Source organism: Phymastichus coffea, unplaced genomic scaffold (assembly GCF_024137745.1).
Source record: "Phymastichus coffea isolate CEN01 unplaced genomic scaffold, Cenicafe_Pcof_1.1 PCOF00192, whole genome shotgun sequence".
Taxonomy (NCBI): Eukaryota; Metazoa; Arthropoda; class Insecta; order Hymenoptera; family Eulophidae; genus Phymastichus; species Phymastichus coffea.
This window is the reverse complement of record NW_026707003.1, coordinates 50,173-64,960: the sequence shown is the minus strand read 5'-3', so window position 1 is coordinate 64,960 and position 14,788 is coordinate 50,173. Positions and strand designations below refer to the sequence as shown.

Here is a 14,788-nt window from a genome sequence, read left to right as displayed (position 1 = left end):
AGGGTAAGCTTGCAAGCTTGTCGCAACAACTTTGCTACGTGTATTTGTACAATTTGCAAAAGTCGTTTTGTGTTTTGGTGCCTTGAAGAATTTTCCACGGAAGTGACGCGTAGTGTGCGAAGCGCCGGTGGACTCGTCACGGAAAGGATCTCTACAAGTTCGACTTTCAGCTCGGCAGGGGTAAGTTTTCTTCTTCGTTTCGAGTATCGAAATCGTTATTAATTGACCGTCTAGGTCTCGTACAATCGAAAACTATTGAAACAATTAAATTTATCAAGCCGACACATCCCTCACCTAATTTTAGTTAGCTTTCGTTTTATTCGAGTGTTCTGACTCACAACGCTAATAGCATGTTCTCGGAATTCACTTTCTCGTCCTATATTTACAATTAGATTATTCACGCTGAATCAGTTTGATTCACATGCTACGAGAATGAATTATCAAATAATTTTCAGCGAAACGCGTACAGAGCTAATACACGTGATTGTCTCTTAAGCATCCATGGCCTTTAAAAAAAGATTACGACGAAAAAAAAATGTATCAATTGAGCCTTTTATCACGTCAAGTGAGAATTAAGAGAGGACTAGAGTATTAAAAATAGCTCGATAAATAAGTCGACGCCACTGCCCATCGAAGCGAAAAGTTTGATCACTTAGAAACTAAAAAAGACGAATCAATGAAACCTGCCTGCCTCTCGAAAGAAAAGCCAAAGCTAGCTTAATAATGAACGAGGCACATCGAAGATCGTAAGCAGCAGCAAGCGGCTCGCTTAGCTCACCTGTGGAAAGCTGGACGCCGACGACAGGAAGGCCAATGACACGGTCGATCCGGCTGTCGTTCGGCTCTCGGCGCGTTATATTTCAGCGTTGTTTACGAGTGGGAGTAGCTTTGTTGTGACTTCGCGCTCCTTGGCCGACGACTTTCGCGTCATTCGAAAAGCAATCAACGAGGGCCAAATCGCGCCGCGCGTCCCATCAATTAAGCCACCCGCGCGAGCGTCTTCTGACTAATGGCACGCCCGCACAATGGGCTGTTGGCGCGAGCTCAACCGAAAGCTCTCGAATCGAGCATTAATTGGCCCGCGATAATTAGCCGACGACGGCACGCGACGGCCCCGGCTCCGGAGGCTCGCTCGGAGAGAAGGGGAGGCGCCCGCCAACGAGAAAGGCCGACGACGCCGGCGGCCGCGGGGCGCGGACCGCCGCGCCTAGCCTTGGTCCGCGGCAGGCCGCGGAGGGGTTGACGATCGTGGCTCGCGTCGCGAAAGCCGCCGCGCGGGAGTAGGGACGCGCGTGCACGCGTGGCGGTCTATATCGGAGCAAGAGAATATCCGCGGGCGTGCGTGCAAGAAGGGTGTCTATTTCTGTTGGGCACTCGGCGCGAGGCGCGCGGCAGTAGCGTGTGCGGCTCGGCGGCGCGCGGGCACGGCAGTCGCGAGAACGCTGGGAGCGGCCACGACGAAGAGGCGCGGGATGGACGGCGGCCGGTCGGCTATGCGCTGATGTCCTACTGCAGGATCACGGGGAGGAGCCGGGGCCTCCCCAAGCCCAACTACTTCCCGCTGCTGCCGCCCATCAGCCCCGCGGACGCCAAGCGCTTCTGCCGCGTGACCGGCAAGTCCTACGGGCTGCCCGCGCACCACTACATACCCGTGGTGCTGGGCTTCCACAGCCGCGACGACAAGGAAAGATGCAGGATCACCACCAAGTCCACGGGGCTGCCGGCGCACCACTACACCGCCGGCCTGGTCCTCGGCGAGCGGCGCAGGCACGTGGTGCTGAAGGACTTCCGCTACGTGTTCCCGGTGCTGGACGGCGACGGCGAGCCGCAGCGGACGCTGCGGAGTCTGCTGCAGTCGAAGGCGCCGCTGTCGGAGGAGGAGGGGCGCGCGCGCTTCGTGTACACGGTGGCCGAGCGCCGGTGCAGCCTCGTGTTCCCGGCGAGCCTCGAGGCCGCGGTGCGCGACGGCGACGTCCGCGACGTGATGCTCTCCCGGGACCGTGACAGCGTGCTGCTCCGGCTGAGGCGGGGCAAGAACGTCTCCGTGGACTTCAGGCAGCTGGACGAGCTCGAGGAGCTCTACGACGGCCTGGGCCCGCTGGAGGAGCTGGTCAAGGAGCGCGAGAAGGCCGAGGCCGAGAGCAGGCGGCGCAGGAAGCGCTGCCAGGAGAGGCTCGGCTACGCCAAGAGGATCTTCGAGGAGAAGGAGAGGGCGGCCGAGGAGGAGGAGCTGCGGGCGGCCAAGCAGCTGAAGCTGCGAAGCGTGCGCGAGGAGCGGCGCCGGCGGGACGAGGTCCTGAACTGGAAGCAGGTCGGCAGCAAGCGGCACGAGTCGTCCAGGCAGAGCGCCATCGTCGCCAGCGTCCGCGAGTGGACGGAGGCGGGGAAGCCGCTCGAGCGCGAGCTCGACTGGTCGGCGCTCGAGGAGGGCCGACCGCAGTGCGCCGAGTTCGTCTCGACGATCGACCGGCTGCCCGAGAGCGTCTCGATCGCGGCGCAGAGCGTCGACCTGGAGAGGACGCCGCTCGGCGCGAACGACCGGCCGGTGTCCGAGGACACCGGTGGCTTCGAGCTCGTCGCCGTCATCGAGCCGTTCGCGCCGCTGACCGCCGAGCCCGAGCCCGCGGTTCAGCGAGCCGTCGAGGCCATCGCGCCGGCCGACCTCGAGTGCACCGCCGACGTTCGCGATAGGCTCGCGGGCGCCGGCCAGGAGGCTCTGGACCAGCTCCCGAGGATCGAGGAGATCGCCGAGCTCGTGAAGGGCCTCGAGAGCGGCGAGCCCGCGCAGCTGCGCAGGGTCAAGGGCCTGAGGATCGACGTCGAGTCGGCGCGGAGATTCGTCGCCGGGCAGACCCTGCGCACGCCCATCGGCGAGGTCTTCGTGCCCGGGCAGACGCTGCGCACGCCGCGAGGCGACGCCTTCGTGCCCGGGCTGACCGTGCGCACGCCGGACGGCCCGATGCTCATCCCGGGCCAAGTCGTCTCGGTAAAGGAGGACGAGGGCAGGCTGACCCCGGTGTTCGTGGCCGGGCAGACCTTGCCGACGGCCAGCGGCGGCGAGGACTTCGTGCAGGGTCAGACGATGCACACGCGCGAGGGCGCCAAGTTCGTGCCCGGGCAGACCGTGATCAGCCGGGAGGGGCCGAGGTTCGTGGCCGGGCAAGTCCTCGACGACAAGACCTTCGTGCCCGGGCAGCTGGTGGCGACGGCCGAGGGCAGCCGATTCGTGCCTGGGCAGACGATGACCGACGAGGCCGGCCAGCAGATTTTCGTGCCCGGACAGAGCTATCGGGACGGCGCCGGCTGGGAGTTCATGCCCGGGCAGAGCTTGAGATCGGAGGACGGCGCGCCAAAGTTCGTGCCCGGGCAGACGATGTACACGAGCGCGGGACGGCAGTTCGTGCCCGGGCAGAGCGTCGCGCTGGACTCCGGCGAGGTGCACTTCGTGCCGGGCGTGACGCTCGACTCGGCGCCCGACGCTCGGCGGCGATTCGTCGCCGGCATGACTCTGCGGACGCCCGGCGGCCCGAAATTCGTCGAGGGCCAGATAGTGCGAACGCCCGACGGCGAGAAGTTCGTCGCCGGCAGCGTCAGCTTCGACGAGAACGGCTTTCGATTTGCCGTGGCGAGCAGCGCGAAGGACGTGACGTTCCTCGAGGCTTCGGCGTCGTCGCGCGGCATCGCGGTCGACCCGAGGACCGCGAGCGCCGTGCCGGACGCGCGAGCCGAGACGTTCGGCCACATCGTCCAGACGGACACGGGCGTCGAGTTCATCCCCGACAGTGCCAAGCGCCTGTCCGAAGGCAAGAAGGTCATACCGGGGCAGCTGGTGCGCGGCAAGGACGGCGTGCGCTTCGTGCCGGGCATCATGACCGACGACGGGTTTCTGCCCGGCCAAGCCGTCAACACCGAGGACGGCGAGCAGTTCGTGCCTGGACAAGTGATCGACACGAGCAACGGGCCGAAATTCGTGCCCGGCCAGATGGTGGAGACGCGCTCGGGTCCGAAATTCGTCCCGGGCCAGACGATCAACACGCCCGGCGGACCGCAATTCGTTCCCGGGCAAATCGTCGAGACCCAGGCCGGGCCGACTTTCATCCCCGGGCAAGTGATATCGACCGAGGACGAAGGCTCGCGCTTCGTGCCTGGACAGGTGGTCAACACCCCGGACGGGCCCCGATTCGTGCCCGGCCGCGTGATCGAATCCGACGAGCACGGCGTGATCTTTGTGCCCGGTCAGATCGTGCAGACGGAGGAGGGGCCGAAATTCGTGGCTCCCGATTTAATAGACACGCCAGAAGGCGAACTCGAGTTTTCGGTTCAAGGCTTCGAGGTGACACCCGAGGAGCTAAAATTACTGCGACCGCAGCACTTGCAATACAACACTTCGACCAAAGGTCGCAGCGAGCCGAGCATCGACGCGAGAATGTTGCGTCAGCTGTCGGAGGCTGGACTGTCGGTCGGCAAAAGCGTCTCGGCCGAGATACCCCGCGTCGACGTCGACGTCAGCAGAGCCGTCGATCTCGACTGCGCGATCGACATTGCCGAAAAATTGGGACTGAAGGGCAATGCCGCCGTGAAAATGGCTCAAGTCGTCTCGACGATAGCCAATTTAGCCGACAAAATTGTCTACCACAAGTTTCAAAAGGCCACGGCGGTCGGACGTCATTACCGGGACGGGCGCGAGTCTGCCGCCGCGAGCTGTTCGTCGGAGGTGGTCGGCAACGGCGACGCACGGCTTCCGGAGGTGGTCGGCAACGGCGACGCACGGCTTCCGGAGGTGGTCAACGGCGCGAGCGACGACAGAATCCACGACGCCTTGAAGTGCACTTTGGCGAGCGCGGTGATGGCGCTGATGGAGAACAGGCTGTCTCGGCACGGCGCGGGGCACGCGACCGACGGCCACAGCGAGGGTAAGCGGGCCCTGGTCTTCTCGGCGATAAGCGAGGCTCTGCAGGTGTTCGCGGGTCACTGCGGCGTTTCGCTCGAGCAATCGGCCGAGCAGCTCCTGCAAGCTCTGCTGCTGCCGCGTAGGCGCAGCTCCCTGTGCCGATCGGCGATCGAGGAAGTGCTGAACGCGAGCGCGAACAAAGTCGAGGTGCTCAAGTCGACGCTGGTCGCGGACCTGTTGAAGGACGACGTAGTGCTCGATCGACTGTCCCAAGTGCTCGACGAGGAGCACGGCGACGACGTGGTGAGTGCCGCGTTCAGGTGCGTGTCGCGCAACGACTCCGAGCTGATCGCGCGAGTTCTGCAAAGGGTCCAGCGAGACGTCGCCGCCGTCGAGACGGAGAAGGAGGCCGCCGAGACGGTGCACAAGGCGATCGTCGAGGCCGTGCGCGAGCACAGCGAGGCGCGCCTGCAGAAGATCCTCCGCGACGAGGGCACCGCGGAGGTCGGGGAGCTGCTGCTCCAAGCCGCGGGGCTGGCGAGGGCGCTGGGGATGTCGAGCGTCGCGGGCAGCCTGCTGTCGCTCGCCAGCGACGAGAGCTCGCGGCAGGCGCTCGTCGGCGACAAGCTCGCGCTCGACATCCTGCGCCGACTGACGGTCATGCGGAAGCTGGCCGAGGAGCGGCCGCGGCTCGCCGACGCGCTCGGCGAGCTGGCGGCCGACTCGGACAAGGCGAAGCACGACCCCCGCCTGCGCACCCTCGTGCGCGAGAGCGCGGCGCTGATGGTCGTGCCGGAGGAGGAGCCGGCGCTCGAGTCGTCCGCCGAGGTGCCGGCCGCGCTCCTGTGCGCCGACAACGCCTTGGCCATGGAGGACTTGCTGACGCGGAAGGCGGGCGCGCGCGCCTCCGCCACCTTCATGATCGTCAAGCACGGCCTCCAAGCCGTCGTGCCGCGGGAGGCCGCGCGCTCCGTGCTCACGGGCCAGCTGCCGTACACGCTGCTCGACGAGGACGGCGTCCAGCACTTCGAGCCGCTCCACGTGTTCTCGGCGCTGCGTCTGAGCAAACCGGCCGCGCACCGCTTCTCCATGTACCGCTGTCCCATCGCCAAGCCGGAGGAGGACGCCGAGGACAGCTGCCTGCAGTCGCCGACCACGAGGACCAGCAGCTTCGACAGCACGACTCTCGTCGAGGACAAGTTGCCGGGCAGAGCTGGCAGCTGCGACGCCCTCGAGCTCGGGCTGCTCGACAGCCGCTCGCCGAGCCGGGAGAACACGCCGAGCTTTCGGCGGATTTCTAGTCTCTATAAGGATAACGAACCAGTAAGATTTTCCTGGACTCCGGTGCAACGTGCCCCCTCCCCCTCCCCCCACTCAAAACGGACATCGCACTCTCGAATCGCTTGGTTATTAAAGAACGATCCGTGAATTAGCCAAACAGTAGTTTCCCGAAATAACACTTGGTTCCGCTGCGTTCGCGTGCTCCGAAAAATCTTCGCGAGTGTAACGCGAGGGAAAGAAACGCGCTAGCGCGAGATCTTGGACTCGAAGTCTATTTTACTAATCCTATTTTCCCAAGTTTACTCGACGTTAACGATTTAGAATATTCCCGAGGCGCGTTTTAATTTTAGCGCATTGTTGTTCGCGGACAAAAGCGCGGCGCGGCCAGACGCGCGCGTCCAACCTCGTTCTCGCCGTTCTCTAATCGACTTTCTTCCAGAAATCCGAAAACTACGTGGTGGTGAAGGAGCACACGAGCGACGGCTTCTCCGTGGACGTCGGCGACTTCGTCGAGGCCGTGGAGTATGCAGCGGACAGCTCGAAGTAAGTTCATCGTTAGCGCGAGCGAAATGTCCATCGAGGGAAGGACAAACAAACGTTCAAGTTCGCTGGCTTCGTGCTATTTCCGAGCGAGAGCCTGCGCGAGAGCTGGTATTTTCAGTCGCCGCGTGGAATATATATCGCTGTCTCCGATAACAGATAGAACGTTACGCGGATGACTTCCGCTCATTTTTACCGAGTCGCGCGTACAGCTCGATTCTTTTGCTGCTTCTTCGCGCTTCGTCGTCCCCTGAATCATCCGACCGAATCATCCGACTTTCATCTTTTTGTCAGAGAAACCGTATTTTCGCTCGAGAGACGGCCTCTTCGAAAACAATCGAGAAGCAAGTCTTCTCGCGAGAGCCGAAAGTCGATTTTTGTTCGTGACGCGCGTTTGCGTGCAGTAGCGGGCATAGCCCGCTTAACCAGCTATTTTCGATTACTTCCGAGCTACAGTCTCGCGCACGAGAACATTCTGGAGTGGTTATTTTTCGATAATCGTTGCTCCACCGATGCTACGCGAATATCCGACTGTAAGCTTGACTTTCGTTCGAACGGAATCGAAAGGACGGAGATGCAAACGTGTGTCGAGCGATCGCGCGGCTCCGGCCACAGGCAGCGAAGCTCAGCGTGGATCTTCGCGCGGGCGAGCTTTTTGTTTTCGCGAGTACCAGAGCGACTCTCGAATGGGCAAAGAGCTCGGCTGGAAAGTTTTGGAAAACTCCGGGCGCTTCGTCCCAATTCACGCCTCTTTGCCGTCGCGTGTCGCGTGTCGCGTATCCCCGAGTTCTCTCGGCTTTCCAGTGTACGCGCGCTCTCGTGCATCTATTTCCGTCGTGCACGCGCGCACCGAGACCGAGCGGAGCGCAGCTCTCGCCTGCCGCTCGAAGCCGGGAGGAAGAGAAAAGCCCCCCTTGAAACGGAAAAGAACGGAAGAAACGAGGCGAGATACGAGGCGAGGGAAGCGCGTGCGATAATGGCGATGTGTGGTCGGAAGGGAGGCGAGGATCGACGCGAGCCTGGACGTGGGCGAGATCGGCAAGCGCCTGGACAACTCGGCGGCGCGGCACAAGCTGTCGGTGAGGCCGCGACGAAAATACGCCGACCCGCGGGCAGTTCTGATCTCGCAGGCCGCCTCTTCCAGGTGGGTCAAGCGGCTGCGATGCTTTTAGCGCTATCGTTCTCTCTCTCGGCGCTTCTTGCCACGCTTGCCGCTTGTCGCTTGCCGCTTGCCGTGTCGACGCGCGCGCTGGCTGCTTGTCTCGCGGATCGACGCCGACTTTGATAATTTAAAGCACGCACGCTTTGTCCTCAAAGTATTATCATATTTTAGCAGGCTCGGCTCGAAGCCAGCTGCTGGGGATTAGTCAGAGGCATATTTTCGCGCGCCAATGCGATGCATTATGGTCACGCGCATCCAAGCTGCTGGCTTTTTTGCTTTATTGGCTGCTTCGGCCACGCGGCGCCCGCTCGACCGTCCGGCCAGCAATTGTGCTCGTTTGTTTTTTGTTTTGGGATTTAGGGCGCTGGTGAGGAAAGCGGACGGCACGCAGGGATGGCTGCCCATGTCCATTCTGATGCAAACGGCGCTCAGCGAGGACTCGACGGCTCATCACAAGCCCGAGGATTCGCAGTGCAGACGAGAGTAAGTTTACCGCTTTGCGCGTAAACGCGCCCCGTTACATCCCATACGGAAATAGCGAGCCGCGCTCGATTCGATTCAACAACCTCCCGTCCCGAGTGGCTGTCGGCGCGAGCTCGTCGATGCTAAAAACCAAGCTTGTTCGGGCCATTATCCCTCGAAACCTATCCCAATTGTATCAATTGCATGGTTTTGGCATATTTATCAGGCTCTCGTGTTTCCAAATATCTGCTTTGCCCGCTGTGTTTTACAAACATCGGTTAAAATTGGCTTTCAATCCACTTCTTTCTCGCGCGATCTCGTCGAGTTTCCTCATGGCTGCACTTTCCGCGTGACTCATATATCCGCGCGCGTCAATTTTATCAGCGGCGAGAAAAAGAAAGCGCGGCGTAAATCCACTCGACTGCCATGCGGCGTTTCTCTACGCGAACGATTCACAAATAAATCGGCGAGTCACCGACGCCGCGCGACAATTTCACGAGTTGACGCGCCAAATGAACGTGGTTGCAGGGCAGTGATGAAAGAGCTGATCGAGACCGAGGAAGAATTCGGTCGCGACCTGCAGATGGTGGTGGAGAAGTATCTGAAACCGCTCGACAATCCAGACGTGCCGCGCGCCGTGCGTGACAACAAAGAGCTCATCTTCACGAATCTCAAGCAGATCGCCGACTTTCACAATACGTAAGTATGCGACGATTGCGAGCGAGCTTGCAAACGAATTCCGACACACGGGAAAACACAACAGGCATATACCAGACATCGTTGCACCCGACGTTTATTTATAAAACGGAACGCGCGATTATCCTTCAATTAAACGCGCGTTTTTCAACGGCTCGGTCATTCAATTAGAGCTAACGATCGGCCTGCGAGCAGCGAGCGGCTTTAATTGACATCGCGACATCTTTACAAGCGAAAGAACAAGCGTTTTGAAATCTCGCCGCGCCGAGCCTTGTGTTTCGCGCATTAGTAAATTTAGAAGCGCAACTACTCGCGAAAATACTTTCGCGTGCGGAGCCGAAGTAAAAGCTGTTTTATTTAAAGACTTTTTTTCGGGGGTGGGGGGGGGGAGCTTGGATGCGCGTTGTGCGACAAACACACACGTACACGCCACAATCGCAAACAATCCAGTGTAAACGTTTTTTCCGTAGCTTTTCAGTCACGAAACTGCGTAAGTCCAAAATATCAAAGAGAGAATTGTGAGCGTGATCATTTGTGGTGGTTTTTGTTGGTGACATCGTGTAACGACTAGCGTTGGTTTATTTTATTTATTTATATATTTTTTTTTTCGAGTAAATCAACTGGTGTAACTTTTGTGTCCATCCCACGAATCATCTAAAACGCCATGTACATCGTCAATAATCAAGTGGTCATCCATTCATCGTTATTTTAAAGAAATCAAGTATCTGTCAAATGACATCTGTGTGGGTTTCCGCTAAACAGCGTTTAAAAAGCGTCGATCACTCATTCATGACTAAAATATTAAAGAGTCACATCCGTAGTTGAATGTTTTTTTGGCTCCCTGTGAAAAGATTAAAGACAACGTAGATAAAGTGTAGTTAAATCCTAAATCAACGTTACCGGCACGCACATGACAACGATGCCAGGTTTTCGCCCGTTTTGTGTCGAGATTTTGTGGCAAATTAAACAAAATGTAACAGCGGTTTTAGCACGTAAGTGTGGAGTGACCTTGGCACGACAATAATTCCGGCCTTACTTAGATCGTTCGGCAGGGTCTTGATCGAGGGTGTCAAATACTATGCCAATGAGCCACGCATGTTGGGAAAAACTTTCCTTAGATTGGTGAGTTACCTCCTTATCCGTTAGACTCTGGCTTAATCGTTTTACGTTGAATCGCAATGTTTGACACATTTCAACAAAGTTTTACAAACACAGTTCGCTTTGAAGCTTGTTTGCAAACGGTTAATACGGTTTGTCCTTTGATCTACATTGTTTGCTCAATTTCCATCGATATACTCTCGAACGAGTAGTTTTTTTTTCTCAAAACAGTCGATTCAGCGTAAAATCTTGACCGACGCAATAAATAACAGGGTGAGCTTCGGATACTAAATCATTTGAAATATTTATTCTAGGCAAGAGAATTCGACAAACACGTGGTTTACTGCAGAGACGAGCCGGCAGCTCAAGATTTCCTTCAGGCAAACGACCAGGTTCGAGAATATTTCGAGGTAAGGAAGCTATTATCTCACTGGTCGCTCGACTTATCCCTTCTATTAATGTTTCCCCTCAAGATGAACTCGAGCGCATGTGGAATGTCTCTCAACGCTTGAGCGAGTGCGAAAGAGTGGTCGAGAATGGAGTCGGTATCATCTTCGCTGATCGTCACGTTCATGCTTACAATTATTGGATCGCCGGTGCTATTTAGTTTCTCGTCGGCTCTTGGACTCTTCGAGATCTCCTCTTCATTTTTATTTTCACCCAAATAATCTTCGTTTGTCCATAACTCTGATTCGCGCAGATCACGGAGGACGCATTGTTTACGTTGCTCGCGCCAATTTTTAAGTAGTACAAGCTCGTTTGAATCAGGCAGATGACATTTACGAAATGCGCTATGAAATATCCGCTCGATCATGAGAATTCTAGTCCTGTTCACTTTTGTTTCTCTCTCGGATCTGCGTTCCTCCGATTTTGACAATTTTTCGCTGTTGATCACGATAATGCTCGACATAATCAGTGCTAAAACCTGAAATCACGTTCAATTTTAGATAGACGTTAATCTGCATTTTATCGATTCTTTTTTTCTTACCAGCAGCGAAATTCGATTCGGAAAAACGAAACTGTTTGGAGAACCCATTGCTGCCAAGTAACAGCGCTTCATGGAAAAAAGGCAGTATTAGTGTACATAATACAGGTCTGATTGCGAGCTCATAAAGATGGTGCTTACGTTACGTCGATTATGCCAGAGCGTTAGCTAATCGCACGTTAAGAGTTTGTTTTTGCAATGAAAAATGTTCCAGACGGCTCTAAAAACTTGTCGGTTCGATTGCGTATTCAATTGTTTACGTTGGAGTCCCGTTTATATTACTTATTCATTTGTCTTGGATTACCGTATATTTCAAGATAATTGCGATGTTCAATGTGCTGAGAACTCATATATGTTGATTAAATACACATTGCAATAAACCCATATTTTGAAATACGTTGATTTCCACACTTCCAGCGGATAATACGGTCGATAAACAATGTCGCAAAGATTATATCTAATCGTACGTCGGTAACTTTAGCTTTGCAGAAGCCACGGTAAAGAAGATATCTATCTCTCGTACAAATTTGTTATTTATAGCTCATTGGAAGGAATCGTTTAACCGAAAGTTATTCCTCTACCAACCTAACCCACTGTCAAATGGTTTTCTGCTCTTGCTTCGGTGCCAAACAGATTGTACGCCTCAAAAGACGTGAAAAAATTATTGCATTTATTCACTAAAGCTTTCGCGTTTTTCCAACATAAGCCTAGAAGTCCGGTGGTGGAGCTCGCGTTTCGCTCCTCGAAAATGTCTGTTTCACTGAGTCACATGCCGAAAAAAGCCAAAAACTAAATGACGTTTAAAATTCTCGTTTCTCGCGTCGAGTCGGCAGTCGATGAAAGGAGTGAGACGCCGTGTCATTCGAGCAAAATGACATTCTTGCTCGGCCCGACTTTCGCGGGCCATGGGAAAAGCGCTCGACGAGGAGCGAATGTAACATTGCATAACGGCGGGAGGGCGCCTGCACGTACGCGTACGCGCTCACGGGCGACTGTCCAGTAACGAAAATAGCTTCGCTTATTTTAACATGGGAACGTTTTGCGACTTTGTTTCTTTTTTTTTTTATTTCAACGCCACGCTTGTAATCTTATTTTCTCGGGCGTTCACTCGTTTGTAGGCTAATTTACATGGGATACATTTTGCCAGTCTATTTCGAAGCGCTTGAATGGGCTTTCTTCGACGTTGCTTATTTTTCGTAGCGAAGTTACAATCACCGCGTGATACGGTTACGTTTGCGCGCGCGCTTGAGGCAGCTTGCACGCGGCAAATGTAGTTGTAGTGCAACGTCAGCTGATATCGCAAGTCCGTGGCACACTGAGCCCTCCAGAAATAAATCGGCGGGCACGCGTCATCGTCGTCAGAAGCGTAACGCGTCGCGTGCTCGACGGCGCGTCGTCGATCAATCCGAGGCGCGAGACAGCCCTAACGCTTCCCAAACGACGTAAACACGGCGCCCGGTGTGATGCGCTCAGGCGCGCGCGAGAAGTAGGTCTCGTTCTAAACTCAACTCGTCTCGCCGCTCCACCTCCAACGAGCGAGAGAAAGAAAAGCGACGGGTCGCCGAATCAAAAGGAATATCGCCGCGCGTTAACCCTGGCCGATATGTCGGTCGGGCTTCTTTTTTCCGTCGCGCTTTTTATACGTTCCGAACGCTCAAAGTCAGAGAGCGCGAAGCGGGGGTGGGAGAGAGCGAGAGAGATAGAGAGAGAGAGAGAGAGAGAGAGAGGGAGAGAGAAATGCTTAGCTCTAAACATCGACGTCGCGGAGGTAGGGATTTCGCTAACCACCGACTACCATCCCGAATGTCGAAATGAGAGAATGAAGACGGTCCAGTCTGGTTCTGTTGCGCCGAGCGCCGCCGACGCCGCCGCCGCCGCCGCCGTCGCCACTACCGTCGCCGCGCTGCTGTCTTCTTTTCGTTCGACAACAAGCTCTTGCGCTCCACTTCCGTCTCGCCCTAGGTGCGCGGCTGTGTGTTTGTGTCACGTGTGCTCTCCTTTTTCTTTTTTCTTTTCTCTAATTGCGACGACCAAGTGCGCCCTTAATTCGTAAGTGCTATATTTGCGGTGCGACGTCGATCGCTCCAAAAATACCAATACCATGACGAACTATTCGGCGCCGGACGGCTATTAATAGGCCTTTTTCATATTTCGTCTGTTTTGAAAGTTGGCCAGATATTAGCCGTTAGCTCATTGCAAAATCATTGGGCGGCGAGCGCTTGTTTTATTTATTTTCTTTTTATTCGCGGGCTATTGATCGCTGGTTCTGGTTTGTTTTGCCCGAAAAAGGAGCTGAGCCAGAAACTCGGCGACGACAAGAGTCTCTCGGAGCACCTGAAGCTACCGATCCAGCGCATCAACGACTATCAACTTTTGCTCAAGGTAAGCAGCCGTTCTCTCGTCGATATAAGGCGCCGATATTGTAGCCTTGGATCATGTCCAATACCGTGGCCGTAGATCGTGTTACATCCCCCTCGCGAGGCCGCGCGATACGCATGGTCAACTATTTAGCTGCGATCTCTTCCTTGCCTTACACCTCATCGCGATTGTCGCGTACCACCCGACGTATCTTCCTGCTTGCTCTCCGTCCGATCCAACTCGTCTCGTCCCTTTAGAGCGGATCAACGGATTTTTATATAATTTCCAAGATAGATCGTCACATTTGTCATGTTTTCATAGCCTATTCACTTCCGCGCGAATATATTTATCGCCCCATCGCTTTCTGCACCGGTTATTTTCGACGCTTTGCGCTGTTGCGCGCTTTTATTTAAAAATAGCTCTTTACGTTCGGAGTGATTTGATTTTGTGAAAAAAAAAAAAAAATCTTACGAGACAAGCACGGCGTGTTTCATTGATTTGCGAACGCGCACGTGGGAAATGAAGACTTACTTTCTTAACGATTCTTTTTTATATCACTCCCGATGATTTTTATTTAATGTCAAATTTATATAGTTTATCGCATTAAACGTTGCGGATGTTTGTATATCCGATGGAACTCCGCCAGAGTCGAGATGGAAAAATCTCCTTCAGCAATATTTTCATATTTACCGTCAACAGGACGAAAATAGACCGGTATTTTACAGCTAGACTTTATAAATAAGCTGTTCCTTTATTATTATCTAATTTCGTAGCAGGCAAATTATTTCAAATTAATGCCACCAACAAAGTATTTTAGAATGTACGAATACCTTGTCACACGAACGTTTTAATCGATATCAATATCTTCAAAACATACATTATCGAATGAAACAAAATCGTAGGAGTTGGTAAAGTATTCGACCCGGTTGGGCGAGGATAGCGAAGATCTCCAAAAGGCTCTAGAGTTGATGCTTGGTATCCCACACCAAGCAAGTGATAATAAATTCACCAGTAATATCGAAGGTTTCAAAGGCAACATCCACAAACTTGGTAGATTACTCACGCACGTGAGTATCGATTTTCAGATTTTCAAACTGGTGATTTCCAACTAATGAAAAGAGTCATCGAGAGCATTTTTTTCGGCCGATTCCTAGGAATGGTTCACCGTGACCGATAAAGAAGGCAAGAGCAAGGAACGTTACCTCTTCCTCTTCAAGGCGCGCATTTTAGTCTGCAAGGTCAGACGCATCTCGGAAGACAGATCTGTGTTTATCCTCAAGGACATCATCCGAGTAAGTCAACTCAACTTAATTTC

General features: G+C 54.8%; 2 protein-coding genes across 2 annotated transcripts in view; one reads left to right on the top strand and one right to left on the bottom strand.

The window, feature by feature from the left end:
* Positions 1-1,402: 1,402 nt before the first annotated feature.
* LOC131673710 (obscurin) overlaps positions 1,403-14,788 on the top strand; it is a 35,299-nt gene continuing 21,913 nt past the window's right edge. The window contains exons 1-10 of the mRNA XM_058951934.1: positions 1,403-6,214; positions 6,612-6,715; positions 7,710-7,856; positions 8,235-8,357; positions 8,865-9,035; positions 10,073-10,154; positions 10,445-10,540; positions 13,405-13,497; positions 14,376-14,540; positions 14,628-14,765. Of these exons, the coding sequence (XP_058807917.1) occupies positions 1,502-6,214; positions 6,612-6,715; positions 7,710-7,856; positions 8,235-8,357; positions 8,865-9,035; positions 10,073-10,154; positions 10,445-10,540; positions 13,405-13,497; positions 14,376-14,540; positions 14,628-14,765 (5,832 nt within the window). The 5' untranslated portion in view covers positions 1,403-1,501. The remainder of the gene's footprint in view (positions 6,215-6,611; positions 6,716-7,709; positions 7,857-8,234; positions 8,358-8,864; positions 9,036-10,072; positions 10,155-10,444; positions 10,541-13,404; positions 13,498-14,375; positions 14,541-14,627; positions 14,766-14,788) is intronic.
* LOC131673715 (uncharacterized) lies at positions 9,571-13,066 on the bottom strand. The gene is made up of 3 exons (XM_058951945.1): positions 11,119-13,066; positions 10,711-11,055; positions 9,571-9,873 (listed from the first exon to the last, which is right to left on the bottom strand). Exons 1-3 carry the CDS (start codon positions 11,188-11,190, stop codon positions 9,826-9,828), a joined length of 465 nt encoding a protein of 154 aa, XP_058807928.1. The 5' UTR covers positions 11,191-13,066; the 3' UTR covers positions 9,571-9,825.